General features: G+C 43.0%; 1 protein-coding gene across 2 annotated transcripts; it reads right to left on the bottom strand.

The window, feature by feature from the left end:
- Positions 1 to 174: 174 nt before the first annotated feature.
- Positions 175 to 9,348, bottom strand: SAXO3 (stabilizer of axonemal microtubules 3). Of its 2 annotated transcripts, XM_075839840.1 has the most exons (5): positions 9,145 to 9,346; positions 4,542 to 4,742; positions 3,472 to 3,633; positions 2,043 to 2,170; positions 175 to 640 (listed from the first exon to the last, which is right to left on the bottom strand). In XM_075839840.1, exons 1-5 carry the CDS (start codon positions 9,238 to 9,240, stop codon positions 232 to 234), a joined length of 996 nt encoding a protein of 331 aa, XP_075695955.1. In that variant the 5' UTR covers positions 9,241 to 9,346; the 3' UTR covers positions 175 to 231. The 2 variants fall into 2 exon arrangements, with proteins under 2 accessions (XP_075695955.1, XP_075695956.1); XM_075839841.1 differs by lacking the exon at positions 3,472 to 3,633 and having other exon boundaries at positions 9,145 to 9,348.
- Positions 9,349 to 16,342: the final 6,994 nt, after the last annotated feature.

The raw sequence follows: 16,342 nt of genomic DNA, 5'->3' as shown, positions 1-16,342 counted from the left end.
TTTTGTGGCAAAAAACGCGGTCTAACCGCATTGTGTGAGTAAACCGTAAGGTGTCCAAATTAAGTACAGAGAGAGACCACTTACATTTGGAAACATTATAAAAAATGTGATAGTAATTTAAAAGTTGTATTTTATTTGGATGGTCAGAATTCTTCATCTGGTAAAGCTAACAAGTTGTTTTAATTATTGATTTTATTTTTACGATCACTGATCATTTATTCTCGGCTGTGGTCATACCGCAACTGGTCTCTCACTACCATATGTCTCATATTCTGTTTCATACATCTTAGGAACAGACATGATTTCTGGCAGTGGCCCCTGTCTTGGTTTGGTCCAGGGGCATTCCAGGGGGAAGTAAACATCTTGTGACCTCTTGGGATCCAGAGGCCACTGGTAACTCTCCTGTGCCAAGGTTTTAAGACCTGTGTGTGGGACAGATATTGCACGGGGTGGTATTCGTGGCAATTTAGTGGCAATGGGAAACTGAAGGCTGTCCCGCATTGGAGGTGGTCGTCGAAGTGTTGGTTGACTCTCTTTTGTTAAAGGGTTTTCTTTCAAACCATGTCCCCAGGCCTTAGGGTAATCCTCCGCCTGCCAATACGTCAAAATATCTTTTTTGGGATATCCTTCAAGTTCTTTCCTGGGTTGGAAAAATATATACAAAGAATGCTATAAGAAACTAACGTAACTTCTGAGATTTTATGTATAAAAAAAAAAATAAGAACATGTTAGTGAGTGACCACCCTATTTATCTGCACGATTGGACCCCTCAATGGGAAAATATGGCTGCAGACCGTGAGATAACTTTCTGATACCTTGCTTGCTCAAACAGTTTTCCTGGTTCTCATTGTGGACAATATAAATGGCAGTGGAGCCGATCCCTTCCTCTGCAGGCTACACATGTGTACCATTGGAGCATTTGGAGAAAATCAGATTGAGTCCAAACTTGGCTATCCAGTGATGCTAGGGGGTCTACATTAACTCAATAAAAGGGGTTAAAATGGACAAGCCCTTTAAATAAATATGAATTGGAAGGAATATAACTGTAGAGCAGGGGTAGGCAACCTTACAGAGGTGGGGATCTACTGTTTTAACTTGGGAGGGTCTTGAGCTCTAGTTGGTACCAAGTTACAACAGGACCATGGCGGGAATGGTGGGAAGGTTTCCACAGGTTGCTGCATGAAGATACAGGCAACAAGAAATTCTGTTTGAACACCCTGAACCCAGTGTTAAAAGAAAAACTGAAGCAAGAGACCTAGAGTTGAAAACGGTATAGATGGGCAAGTTCCACAAATGCGTGTCAGAGTTTTGTTTCTAGGCTGAAGATAGGCTCAGGGTGTGATCTTAAGAGCAGGGATCTGCTTTATATCCATCCCTGTATCCTGGGCAAAGGTGTGAACCTTCAGAGCGTACTGCTGTGAGTGACCAATATGTCTGCAATGGTGCTTGACTGTAGTGGGCGAAACAGCCTCGTATACATTAGATTAATTTTGGCGGGATCGGCCGACTATCTAATGTGTATGGGGGCCTCCCGACTCTCCCCTGACAGTTGATGCTGAGGGAAAGAAGGAATGGACATGTTGGATCACAGCACCAGATCCTTTTGGTCCCAGGTGTCTGGCGTGGTTTACGTCCCTCTTTTCATTGAAAACTCATGCATGCTCGGCTGAACTGAGCGTGCTTGGGTATGGGGAGTTCCTTGTCTGGCGGCGGCGGCTTACTTCCCTCTACCCATTGAAAACACATGCATGCTTGACCGAACCGAGCGTGCCTGCATATGGGGAGTTTGATAAGACAATTGGAAAAATCCTCGGGGCTGTAGAGTTTGGCACATGTATCAATACTGTCCCTTTTATGAATTGTAACAAAATTAATGGGACTGAGATGCAATACCAGGCATAGTCCATGGACAAGAGCGGCGCTGTTTTATCTAATATCATAAAACCTCCTTAACCTAATCAGTAGACCTCACTAAGCAGTAATGTAACAAGAAAATCCAGTTTTTTAGTACAGTCATTATCAAGCATGGTTGTTTTACTTACGCAGTAAATGCACGGAAGTCTCGAGCTGTAGTGGATGCATATATGTCATTCAAGCTCAAGACCCCCTTGTCTCTTATGTAGAAAGGTTCTCCACATACAATCTTGTTTTCTGTTGTTGCCACTATAGCCTAAAAAGCAATATATCACCATCATAAATAGTTTGCAGCAATATATTCATGAATCTTGTTTTCTTAATACCTGATACAAACTCTAGCTGAGGAAAATATGGCGCAGGCAGCTTGAAGATTTCATAGGTATTTGGGTAAGTTCACACTGAGGTTTTTGTCAGGCAGGAAAAAATCTGCCTCAAAATTCCTTTAGGATTTTTGAGGAAGATTTAGAAATGGCAGAATTTTTTACGTTTTTTAAAAAAAAAAATTCAATGAATCAAATGCAAAAAAAGCAGGCGTTTTTTGGTTAAAAACTATGGCAAAAAAATCTTCAAATGAGCAGTGCGGTTCTTTTTTGCCTCCCATTGATTTCAGTGGAGGTTTAGAGGCGAAAACCGATCCAAGAAAGGGCGAGCCGCAAAAAAAACCGCTTCTGCCTCCTATTAAAATCAATGGGGGAAATTAGGGGCGTTTTTTTAGCGCTGATTCCAATGTAGTTTCCTCGTTAGAATCAGCGCCAATAAACTCTGTGTGAACTGGACCTTAGACAAATGATCATCAGTGTCAAATTATTATTGCTATTTGTCTTCTTTCCTGATTCTAACCTGATAGCTCTGATACATTGCACCAAACTGCAGCTGGTTAAAAGTAGGAATTGGTCTGTATGGTTTTTCAGGCCTTAAAATGGAACACCTGAAAGTCAATTTCCGCACTTCTTTTCTGCGTGTTTTTTTCTGCAGCGTGTGGATTTGTTGAAATCTCATCCACTTTGCTGCTACTGTAATAAACTGCTGATTTTCCACAATGAAATCCGTTGCGGAAAATCCAAAGATAATTCGCTCTGTGTGAACATATCCTTAAAGCGATAGCTGACTTCATATAATGTGGGAGGTTTCGTATGAGCGTTAGGGTATGTGCACACACACTAATTACGTCCGTAATTGACGGACGTATTTCGGCCGCAAGTCCCGGACCGAACACAGTGCAGGGAGCCGGGCTCCTAGCATCATACTTATGTACGATGCTAGGAGTCCCTGCCTCGCTGCAAGACAACTGTCCCGTACTGAAAACATGATTACAGTTGTCCTGCAGCGAGGCAGGGACTCCTAGCATCGTACATAACTATGATGCTAGGAGCCTGGCTCCCTGCACTGTGTTCGGTCCGGGACTTGCGGCCGAAATACGTCCGTCAATCACGGACGTAATTAGTGTGTGTGCACATACCCTTACCATCTCTGTGTATATATTTCTGCCTTGTTCAGGTGAAATGACTCGTGTAGACTGTATACATGAATAATGCAGTATAGTGTAACATTAACCTGTGACGGCCCTATATTTATGTGATTTTCCAGAGAGAAGGGTTGGGGTCCTGCATGGAAGTTGGTGACGGTCGGCTGGGCTGGACGTCCCTTAAATTCGGCTTTCATCTCACTGCTCTGGTGTCCAGGATCCAGTGGGGTCCTCCACGCTCTTAGTTTCAACTACAAAGAATATTGTAAAAGAAGCATCTCTTATTATGGGATGAACAATAGCGGTGAAGAATATGATATGGTGTATTGGGAGAATTAAAGTGCATAGAGTTGAGCTGCAATACAAGACACAGCCTGTGGACAACGGGAGCACTGTTTCTGTCATTCTAAGTGGAATGTGTATTGTATAGAGATCCCATGCGTCTTGCAGGGCCACCATCACAAATATCTGGGCCCGTTACAGGCCAATGGTAAGAGCCCTCAATTATATCCTTCACCCTCCATCGCGTACATATAAAGTTGTTTCTCAGGTGCCCACTGATTTAAAAAATGATGGGGAATAATATGATCTTTATGCAGCCTCTCAGGTCCATATATTGAGTGGGTCCATAGGGAAACAGATACTTATTGGGTTCTGTGCATTTATACGTATGTGAAATAGAACGCACCATGTTGTGAACTAGGTTTTTTACATCATTGCCTATTAAATAGGGCCCTTTTATGCTATATGTGAAACTGTGTAGCTCCGATGCAGCGACTGGCAGGTACCGGGTGGGTGGCAGCCCCCGGTGAGTTTGGCCTCCATATTTACTTGGTACTGTCCAGATGACAGCACTTCTTTCTTGTATCAGCATCCAATTCCCTGGACCATGTAGACCAGCAAGCATCTTTACCATTAAAAAGATTCCATGCTTTACAATTCTCTCTCTGATCACAGCTGCTATTTGAGCGATTACGTTTTAGTAACAGATAAACCCAGAACATCCTCCATTATTGTGGAGATTCCTTACAGAAGAGGGGTCATTGCACTGCACTGTGGCCAAATACCTCACGTCAGTAATCGGTAGGGGAACATAAGGGGTTACTGACCATATTCTTTGGGGCATCAGAAGAAATGATGACAAATATGACGTTCTCACCTTATCCCATAAATCCTTGTTGTAATGAACCTTCCAATGGGGTGGGTGAAGAGGGTGACTGGGCTGTGATAGGACTCTGCCACAATATTTCCGGTTATGGGTGCTTCCAGTGGTCGTCTCAAATGTATTTATCAGTTCATCATATGGCGTGGCTTCGCTCAGTTCTCTCAGTGTTGCTGGAAGAGGCTCGAAGATGGTGGACTGGATATGGATGCAAAAATAATTGTCAACCATCATGAGATAAATATATAAAATCAGTGTTTCTGCCAATGTAGTTACTTCAGAACTGTGGATCACAGGTGGACATTGTAAGGCTGGGTTCACACCTGCATTTGGCTTTCTGTTCTGCTCTGCCAGAGAAGCAGGACCATGGAAATACCGGAAAAGTCGATTCCATTGCATGATTGAAACCACCGGTGGTCAACAGAACCCATTGACTTTAATGGGTTCTGTCGGGTTTCCATTGGGGTTTCTGCGGTTTCACTAGAAACAATAGTGCAGCATGCTGCGTTATTTTTTCTGGTATTTTTGGCCGATCTTCGACGGAGGCTCCAAACGGAGCCTCCAATGCAGATGTGAACAAGGCCTTAGAGTGAAGTCAGAAGATGTGCCAATTTTATCACAGTGGTGCATGCTGAAGGATAAATTTGCTACATCTAGCTAGACTTGTTAGACACTTTTTTGTCCTTCTCTTGCCACTTTTGATTTGGCTTAATTTGCGACAGAATTTTAAGCCAGATCTTTGGCGCATTTTGGGGCAATTTGGTGAATTTAAGCCATGCCCCAGTTCCATTAAGCCCTGCCCATTTTCTGAACTGTCTTTTTTTAAGTGTCTAGAGAGGAGCAAACATCTGTTCTAAAATAAAATACGCCAAATTGTGGTGCATTTTTCGACACATTCTAGACGCAGACACATTAGTAAATCTGCCCAATATGTAGGCCCCTTGCCCCCCGTCAAGAGATTAGTGATTGTTACAGAGTTCATCTCTGATGCATCCTTCTCCGATGTGAACCGAGGGAATGATTAACACAGCCCCTTACATGCAATGTGGTAGGCTGTAGAAAAAACTGCAATGTTTTATGGAGATGGTGGGCCCACTGACCTATAGGGCCCCGTGCCACTGCACATGTGGTGTGTCTGACCCTAGTGGCCACATATAAGCATTCTCCATATCCCAATGGATACATCACATTACCATGAACAAGCATGTGTAGACAAACAACTACCTTACTTCTTGATGTCATGGTCCCTGAGGTCAGCACTTGGGAACCAAATTTCAACAGTGAGGAGGTTGTCTAACACAGCTTGAAAACCGAACCAAAACACGAATTCGGAATTTAGATAAGAAAGGCCTAAGAGGGAATATGTGAACAGGGGTTGTCCTGATGAATCCCGTCGAAACGTGATTGTATAACATTGAGACTGGATATCATCTTCATCTGGGTGAACTTATGACTAAAGACCTTCCCAGCACTGGCGTAGCTATAGGGGTCGCAGCGGTCGCAATTGCGACCGGGCCCCGAAGCCAGGGGGGCCCACAGCCCCCAGCACCACATCAATAAAAAGTTACTATAGTAACTCGGGCCGCGGGCCCCTGTTACTATAGTAACAGACTGTACTTACCTTCCTGGTTCCGGATCGCAGCGGAGGTCCTGACGTCAAGCGCTGTGCGCCGCGCACAACATCGAGAGGACAGGACCTCCGCCGCGGCTGAAGAGGAAGGTAAGATTAGTAGCCCTGACTGGCGGGGTCCGACTCCCGGGACCCGCCAATCAGCTGTTTTGAAGGGGCTGTAGCACTCGTACGAAAGCTGCTTCCCCTTCATTCCGGTCACACTGTGAATCGGTGTCGGCGATTCACAGTGTGAGCGACTGGTGAAATGAAGGGGAAGCAGCTCTCGTACGAGTGCTGCGGCCCCTTCAAAACAGCTCATTGGCGGGTCCCGGGAGACGGACCCCAACTTATCAGCTATTGATCGCCTATCCTGAGGATAAGCCATCAATGTTTAGGGACTGCACAACCCCTTTAAGCCTACGATGTAGTAGGCTTAGAGGGCCCATTAGACAGGATCACAGATTGTGTGATCCTGTCTGCTTGGCCCTGTATCTAAGCCAATCACATGGTAGGCTTAGATACATGGTGTGATCCTGTCTGATGGGCCCTGTATGTAAGCCTACCACACTGTAGGTTTAGATACAGGGCCCCAGCACACAGTAATCTTATACTGTATAAGATTACTGTCTGCTGGACCCTGTATCTAAGCCTACCTTGTGGTAGGGTTAGATACAGGATCCCACAGACCGTATCACACATGTGTTACTATAATTGTTTTTTTCGTGTGTTTTCTTACAGGTTCGGTCGTTGGACTACGTTGGATTCCAGGACTACTTCGATGACGGCTTTTTTTTTATTATCAATAAAATGGTTAATGAGGGTTGTGTGTTTTTTATTTTTATTTCAATAAAATATTTTTTCTATGTCTTTGTGTCTTTTTTTAAACTATTTTACTACCGCCTTAGTAATGGCCGCCGGCTGATTGACAGCATCCATTACTAAGGCGGGGCTTAGTGTTAGCTCGTGCAGAGGCAAACACTAACCCCCTTTATTACCCCGGTACCCACCACCACCAAGGGTGCTGGGAAGAGCCGGGTACCATTCAGTACTTGACCATCTGTAGTGATGGTCGGCCACTGGGGTGGCCGCAGGCTAGTATTATCAGGAGGGGAAAGGCCAAAAACAGTGGCCCTTCCCACCCTGGTAATGCTAGGCTGCTGCTGCTTTATTGTATCTGGCTGGTTATGAAAAATGGGGGGGACCCCACGAAATTTAAAAAAAATAATTGGAAAGAATGATGTGGGGTCCCCCCCAATTTTCATAACCAGCCAGATACAACACAGCAGCAGCAGGCAGCATTACCAAGGTGGTAGGTGCCACTGTTTTTGGCCTTCCCCAGTCTAATACTACCAGTCTGCGGCCGCCCCGGTGCCTGCCCGTCACTACAGATGGTCGGGTACTGGTTCATACCCGACTCTTCCCAGTACCCCTGGTGGCGGTGGGTACCGGGGTAATAATGGGGGTTAGTGTTGGCCTCTGCACCGACTAACATTAAGCCCCGCCTTAGTAATGGAGGTTGTCAATCAGCCAGCGGCCATTACTAAGGCGGTGATAATAAAGTTTAAAAAGATACAAGCACATAGAAAAAATATTTTATTGAAATAAAAAAACACAACCCCCATTAACCATTTTATTGAGAATAAATAAACGCCGTCATTGAAGTCCTCGTATCCGAAGTCCAACTACCGAACCTGTAAAAAAAGACAAACACACAAAAATAATCAGTAACACATAAAGAAGCAAAATTATTATTCTTACCTTTCCTGGTCCAGCGCTGGAGCCGCAATGTCAGCGAGCTCAGTCCTGTATCTAATCCGATCATGTGTGATACTGTCTGCTGATCCACTGTATCTAATCCTATCATGTGTGATACTGTCTGCTGAGCTACTGTATCTAATCCTATCATGTGTGATACTGTCTGCTGGGCCCTATATCTAATCCAATCATGTGTGATACTGTCTGCTGAGCCACTGTATCTAATCCTATCGTGTGATACTGCCTTCTGAGCCACTGTATCTAATCCTATCATGTGTGATACTGTCTGCTGAGCCACTGTATCTAATCCTATCATGTGTGATACTGTCTGCTGAGCCGTGTATCTAATCCTATCATGTGTGATACTGTCTGCTGAGCTGTGTATCTAATCCAATCATGTGTGATACTGTCTGCTGAGCCACTGTATCTAATCCTATCATGTGTGATACTGTCTGCTCAGTCACTGCATCTAATCCTATCATGTGTGATACTGTCTGCTGAGCCAATGTATCTAATCCTATCCATAGTTTATAGGGTCGGAGTGCTATAGATATGCTATGCTGTCTCCTATACACACATTTTTTTGGGCGGACACATATGTATTGGGGCTATTTCCCCTGACATTTTAAGTCCTTAGTGACGCCCCGGCTGCTAGTGCTGCATTGTTGTGTCACTTAGCAGACCCAGCGATGCAGCTGAAAGCTGCGGACCGTCGGCCATGAGAAGTTTGCGGGGGGGGGGCCCAATAAGAACTTTTGCATCGGGGCCCATGAGCCTTTAGCTACGCCCCTGCTTCCCAGTCAATACGTTTTCTAGCTGCTCCTACTATAATAGGAATAGTTCAGTTCGCTCTTAAGATATATGTAAAAATTCCCCAGATCCGTCAAGCATTTCAATATGGTTGGGAATGGCTTGAATTACAATATTTGCAACAATGAAAATAATCTTTCATGAGGAAAATGTTTCTCAAACTGGAAATATCATCACCTTCATAGGTCCTATCTGTAAATTCTGAAGCACGTCTGATAAATGTTCTGAGGTTTCCATTGGTCGGAACGGGTCAGTTTTGCCATTTACGGTCAGATTACGATCAGATTAATCATAAAGCTCATATGTCTATGGCTAGTTTAGCCGACAAGTCACAACCGCATCTGATGGTGAAACTCACTACAAATGTATATATATTAACCCTTCCATAACCCCAGCTTCTTATCTAGTGCATACTCACATTACCTTGATATTTGCAGGTGGGAACGACACTGGAGCCTTGTAATCGTGGCCTACGCCAGTACTCGTGAGGTGCCAGTCCTGCCTCCTCTCTACCCCCATGATTATAATTACATCAAAACAAGAAGAATGCAATAGCTAGCAGTATGTGACTGTGCAGCCAGGCGAGGTCCTCTGTAGAGGCGGGGCCTGTGGAATGTTGTGCTTCCCTGTTGTCGTGGAGATAGAACACGCCTCGTTTATGTGACAATGTAAGCACAGGCAAACACAGAGACTGGTCACCTGCGGCTGTCGGAATTGTAACAACTGGGCAACTGTGGGATGAGGATGATGATTGGTTACTGTGATGATGGTCATTATTATTAGTGCACTCCACTTATACTAGTCCTTCTCAATGAATTAGAATATCATCAAAAAGTTAATTTATTTCAGTAATTCAATTCAAAAAGTGAAACTCATATATTATATAGATTCATTACACACAGAGTGATCTATTTCCAGTATTTTTTCATTTAATGTTGATGATTATAGTAACAGTTAATGAAAACCTAAAATTTAGTGTCTCAGAAAATTAGAATATTATATAAGCCCAATTTCAAAAATGATTTTTAATACAGAAATGTTGTCCTACTGAAAAGTATGTCCAGTATATGCGCTCAATACTTGGTCGAGGGCTCGTTTTGCATGAATTACTGCATCAATGCGGTGTGGCATGGAGGCGATCAGCTGACGCGTTTCATCCCGGAACGGGATTTCCTCAGATCTGTTTGACAAATGCAGCTGAATCCGTTGTATTTATAATGTCCCAAAAATTCACTTATTGGTTCCAAATAATATAATATTCCATCAAGATAATTTTAACTTGTTGCAAAGAATATATATAAATCTTTTATGAAATGCAATAATTATGATTTCTATTTTAACAGTAAATAATGCACTTTATAAACACCGACAGTTAACTCATGTTTCAATTAATCCGTATCCATAAAGCATTAATTCAAGAATCCATATAGGAAAAAAGGTCTATCAGTGGTGTGTCCCACCTGGATTTAATTTAATTTCCAAGTCGTAGTGATAGTATTGTGAAAGAAAATTGTCACTCAGAAAAACCTCCTTGCTATATAATTTTCAATGATCAATTTATATATTTATTTGTACATAGATGAAGTTAGCAGGAAATATTATTAGCATCCAAATATGACAATAATATTATGGAAAAATATAATTCTTCCCATGGTACCCATTGCTATACAATTTTAATTATTGAATATATGTAATTCATGGAACACTCCAGGGGAGGCAAGGGAGGGGGTTCCACGCTTACTCAAGCATCAGAACCCGGGTCCCCACCTACCCCGGGGATTGTCCCAAGAACCCCACAAATCAACATAAAAATAAGAGAGTCTCATAAGTATAGTTTTAATAATCAAATTCATTGTAACTTCTATATGCAAAGATTGTGTATGAGAAGAGTTATCAAGGCACCACAGGGGAGGCAGGGAACACGGTCTCATGCCATAAAGGCAATGGGTCCCGGGTCCCCACCACCCATGGGGAACCAAGCGACAACTCCTCCCAACACCAAGGGGCTAAAGAGAATAAACTTGCTACTGCTCATTCACCCAATGGGTTAAAAATTCCATGTAAAGAGCAACATTACTCCTTCTCATTATACATTTTGATTATTCCCTATACATAGGAAATGGGATATTCAGACAGAGCACACATTCTCTATATCAAAATGATTTTTGATTTTTTAAGATTTTAAGAAAGAGGAGGGAATTTTGGAGTGAGAGCATAGAGTCATATGTTTTTTATATACTAAATTGCATATTTTATTCAGGGAACAGAAGTTAACCCCCTACTTTTAAACTTGCTAATTTTCGTTTATGTATTTATTTAGAACATAAACTATTAGAAAGAAGTTCACACAATCCATTCTCAATCTAATTCAATATTTTATTGCAAGGGGAATCCAAAGAAAAATATATAGTCAGGTGTAATTCAAAATAACATTAGATATCAATAAAAGGAGAGAGCATGTGGAGACTACTGCAGACGCTGGTAATAGAGCCATCCCAGTAGAGATCCATCAGCCCTCAACGATTTAGGCTCAGAGAAACATGTTGAATTTTATTTAGTTATTTAGTCCTCTAGGATTTAGGGTTCCCAATGTGTAAATCCACATGGTTTCTTTTTGAAGGAGTAAACGATTACGGTCACCTCCCCTCCTATCCCCAAATAATTGGTAAATCCCCATAAATTTCAAGCCAGTTGGTGACTGTTCATGATATGTTTTAAAATGTGCTGCTAAAGGGTTTTTCATTTCCCCCTTGGTGATATCCAGAATATGCTCATTTATGCGTATATGCAGTTCTCGCTTTGTTCTCCCAATGTATTGTTTCCCACAAGGGCAAACAATAGAGTAGACAACCATGGTTGAGCGGCAATTGATAAAGTTAAAAACTTTAAAGGAACAGTGTCATCACAATTTTTTTTTTAATATGTTAAAGATGTTAGTGCTTTATTAAAAACGTTTATATTTATTTATATTTTTGTTTGTGTTTTACTTTTTCTTATTTTTACACTTTTTCTTCCCTATGGGGGCTGCCATTTTTTGTTCCATTTCTGTATGTGTCGATTAACGACACATACAGACATGGAATACGGCAGCCACAGTCCCATAGGGACTGCGAACGGGTCCCGTCCCATCCACTTCTGTGTACGCCGTCTGTGTGGGAACTGCGCATGCGCCGCTCCCACACAGTCCAATTTGAAATTGGCGCCGTCCGGCGCCATTTTCCTGTGGACCGGAAGTCGCGGCCGGACAGTAAGATTACTACTTCCGGTCGCGGCTTCCGGACTTGTGCACTTGGACCAGCGGCAGCAGACGGAGCGGACGGGCCGGAGGGAGCCGCGGCGGCAGGAGCAGGTAAGAGATTTCAATGTATGTTCGTGTTTGTGTACGTTTACTACTGTATGTAAACCTACTACACTGTGTGTTAGCTCAAAAAATGGCGACACACAGTGTAGGAGGTTAGACCGTTCAAACCCCTCGTTTATCCCGGCACTAGCCAGGATAAAGGAGGGGGGGGATGCTGAGAGCTCACTAGAGCGAGGGCTTTTTACCCAATTTTGCAATGCTGCAATTTTGGGAATAGCTCCATCTAGTGACCAGCAATGGGAAATATTATAAATTAGAATCTAATTTATAATATTTCCTGACTCGTGAAAAAAATAAAAAAAATTTGAACAATGTTTAATCACCTACACACTAAATGTTTAATTAAAAAAAAACAAACATGTTTTTCTGGCAACACATTCCCTTTAAATTCCTTCTTATGTTCACTGTCAAAAAAAGTGTCTGTTTTCAAAACATACTTACAGCATCTACATGAGCCGCACATGAACATTCCTTTCGGACGTTTCTGTAGCCACAAGTCATTTTCTGCGGTCCTTCTCTTAAACTCGGAACTAACTAGCATGTCCCTCAAGGTAGGGGCCTTTTTGGGGACCATACTTGGTATATTCCCCACTATTGAGTTAATTCTTTTATCCAAGGTTAGGTGTGGCCAATTTTTTATCATTAAATTTCGAAGTATATCCCAATGGGACCCATATCTCGAAATAAATCTCACCCTATTATCACTGTTGTTCTTCTTACCTCTTTTGAGGATTTCCTCTCTGTTCTGTCTGGATGCCCTATTATATCCCTTCTTAATAGATTTTTTGGAGTATCCCCTCTTTTCAAAGCGAGATGATAAGTCTTGTGCTTCATTTTTAAAATCCTCGAAATCAGTACAATTACTACGAATTCTAAGAAATTCACTTATCGGGATCCCCTTAATTTGGGATGGAAGATGGTAGCTACTTGCTGCCAATAGGGTATTACCTGATGTTGGTTTTCGATATGTAGTCGTTTTCAATCTATTCCCTTCCCTATGAATATTGAGATCAAGAAAGCTGATAGAGTTTTTACTATAAGTAAATGTCAACAAGATATTCAGTTTATTGATATTCAGGTCCTTGATAAAATTTTCTAAAGAGTCCAGTGATCCCTTCCAGCATAGGAGAATATCGTCCATGTATCTAAGCCAGGTGGCAGCACATTTTCTGAAGAGGGGATGCGGGTATACTATAAATTCCTCCCACCATCCCAGATGTAAACAGGCGTATGATGGTGCACAAGAGGATCCCATGGCTGTTCTATTAGTCTGGCGATAAAATTTGCCATAAAAAGAGAAACAATTATAATTCAAAATGAATTCTAACATTTCTATAATGAATTCATTCTGATGGGCCCAATCTCCTCCTCTCCTCTCCAGAAAATGCGCAGCAGCTCTTAGGCCGATGTCGTGTGGGATTGAAGTATACAATGACTCCACATCTAATCCAACCAATAGAATATCGTCCTCAAAGGTCAAATTTTCAATTTTATTTAAGAGGTCTCCTGTGTCCAATACAAAGGAGGGAAGTGTGCGGACAAAGGGTTTTAATTTTTCATCAATGTATTTCCCAAGGTGATCAGTTGGGCCATCACAGCCCGAAATGATTGGTCTGCCCGGTGGGGTATCCCTATTTTTATGCGGGCAGGTGCCAAGTCCTGCTGGAAAATGAACTCCGCCTCTCCATAAAACTTGTCAGCAGAGGGAAGCATGAAGTGCTCAAAAATTTCCTGGTAGATGCTGCGATGACTCTGGACTTAATATAACACAGTGGACCAACACCAGCTGATGACTTGGCTCCCCAAACCATCACTGACTGTGGAAACTTCACACTGGACCGCAAGCAACTTGGATTGAGAGTCTCTCCACTGTTCCTCCAGACTCTGGGACCGAGATTTCCAAATGAAATGCAAAATTTACTTTCATCTGAAAACAGGACTTTAGACACTGAGCAGCAGACTAGTCCTTTTTCTCCTTAGCCAAGGTAAGACGCTTCTGACGTTGTCTCTGGGTCACGAGTGGCTTGACACGAGGAATATGACAGTTGTAGCCCATTTCCTGGATACGGCTGTGTGTCGTGGCTCTTGAAGAACTTACTCCAGCCGCAGTCCACTCCTTGTGAATTTCCCCCAGATTCTTCAATGGCCTTTTCTTAACAATCCTTTCAGAGCTGCGGTTATCCCTGTTGCTTGTGCACCTTTTTCTACCACACTTTTTCCCTCCTCTCAACCTTCCATTAATGCTTGGATACAGCACTTTGTGAACAGACAGCTTCTTTAGCAATGTCCTTTTGTGGCTTACCCACCTTGTAGAGGGTGTCAATGACTGCCTTCTGGACAACTGTCAAGTCCACAGTCTTCCCCATGATTGTGTAGCCTACTGAACCAGACTGCTGGACCATTTAAAGGCTTAGGAAACCTTTGCAGGTGTTCTGTGGTGTTTAGCTGAATAGAATGTGACACCAATAGTCTACAATCTTCAACTTTTACCCAATAGTCTAATTTTCTGAGACACTAAATTTTGGGTTTTCATTAACTGTTCGCCATAATCTTCAACATTAAAAGAATAAAATGCTGGAAATAGATCCCTCTGTGCGTAATCAATCTATATAATATGACTTTCACTTTTTGAATTGACTTACTGAAATAAATTAACTTTTTGATGATATTCTAATTCATTGAGAAGGACTAGTATTATTAAAAATTCTATTCATCCATTTCTTGGTATTGTCACTCAGCTGTGCCGGACTCCTGAATGGCAAATCTATCTAGTGCTGTGGTTTCCAACAAGTGGCTCACAATGCAGCCCCAGAGTTTATGACCAACAGCATATTATAACATGCCCGCACCTCTCTTCGCATTGTAGTATGCTGGGCACTTCATAGTATGCTGCCATGTGAAACAATCTCATCATGGCATTGTGCCCTCATGTCTTGAACTATAATGTATATATGAAGGCAGGGATATGCATAGTATTCTGGACACATGATGAGGTAATTTTACGTGCCAACGTACTGTGACATGTCTGTGTCTCTCTCTGCACTGACAAGTAAACATGGCGTGCATGTCCCTCTTGCACCTTAACTGATAAGGTTATTTTATGCAATAGGTGAACAAGGTGATTTTGTTAAATGGGAACAGTATTCAAAAGGCCACCGCACTAAAGCACTCTATGTAAGGCTTTAACGGGCCATTTTTCATGCATATGACTGTCCATGTTGCGTCAGAGTCGTTTCCATGTGTCATCTATTTTTCTCGGCCCTGTTTCTCCTCTGCGAGCACTTATTTATTTTTTTTGTATTTCTTTTGCAACTGATTTGTGAAGAACGGACAGTACACGGATGTCATCCACTGGCGTAGCTATAGGGGTCGCAGCGGTCGCAATTGCGACCGGGCCCCGAAGCCAGGGGGCCCACGGCCCCCCGCACCACATCAATAAAAAGTTACTATAGTAACTCCTCCCCTTCATTGCTGTCACTTCATTCCGGTCACACTGTGAATCGGTGTCGGTGTCGTACGAGTGCTGCGGCCCCTTCAAAACAGCTGATTTGCGGGCGACACATCAGCTATTGATGGCCTATCCTGTGGATAGGCCATCAATGTTTAGGGACTGCACAACCCCTAAGCCTACGATGTAGCAGGCTTAGGGGGCCCATGAGACAGGATCACAGATTGTGTGATCCTGTCTGCTGGGCCCTGTATCTAAGCCAATCACATGGTAGGCTTAGATACATGGCCCATGCGTGATCCTGTCTGCTGGGCCCTGTATCTAAGCCTACAACACTGTAGGTTTAGATACAGGGCCCCAGCACACAGTAAACTTATACTGTATAAGATTACTGTCTGCTGGACCCTGTATCTAAGCCTACCTTGTGGTACGCTTAGATACAGGGTCCCACAGACAGTATCACACATGGGCCCTGTATCTAAGCCTTAGGGTATGTGCACAGACACTAAATACGTCCGTAATTGACGGACGTATTTCGGCCGCAAGTACCGGACCGAACACAGTGCAGGGAGCCGGGCTCCTAGCATTATAGTTATGTACGATGCTAGGAGTCCCTGCCTCGCTACAGGACAACTGTCCCATACTGTAAACATGTTTTCAGTAAGGGACAGTTGTCCGGCAGCGAGGCAGGGACTCCTAGCGTCGTACATAAGTACGACGCTAGGAGCCCGGCTCCCTGCACTGTGTTCGGTCCGGTACTTGCGGCCGAAATACGTCCGTCGATTACGGACGTAATTAGTGTGTGTGCACAT

The sequence above is a fragment of the Rhinoderma darwinii genome, chromosome 10 (assembly GCF_050947455.1).
Source record: "Rhinoderma darwinii isolate aRhiDar2 chromosome 10, aRhiDar2.hap1, whole genome shotgun sequence".
Taxonomy (NCBI): domain Eukaryota; kingdom Metazoa; phylum Chordata; class Amphibia; order Anura; family Rhinodermatidae; genus Rhinoderma; species Rhinoderma darwinii.
The sequence above is the reverse complement of the archived record's forward strand: the minus strand, read 5'-3'. Positions and strand labels throughout refer to the sequence as shown.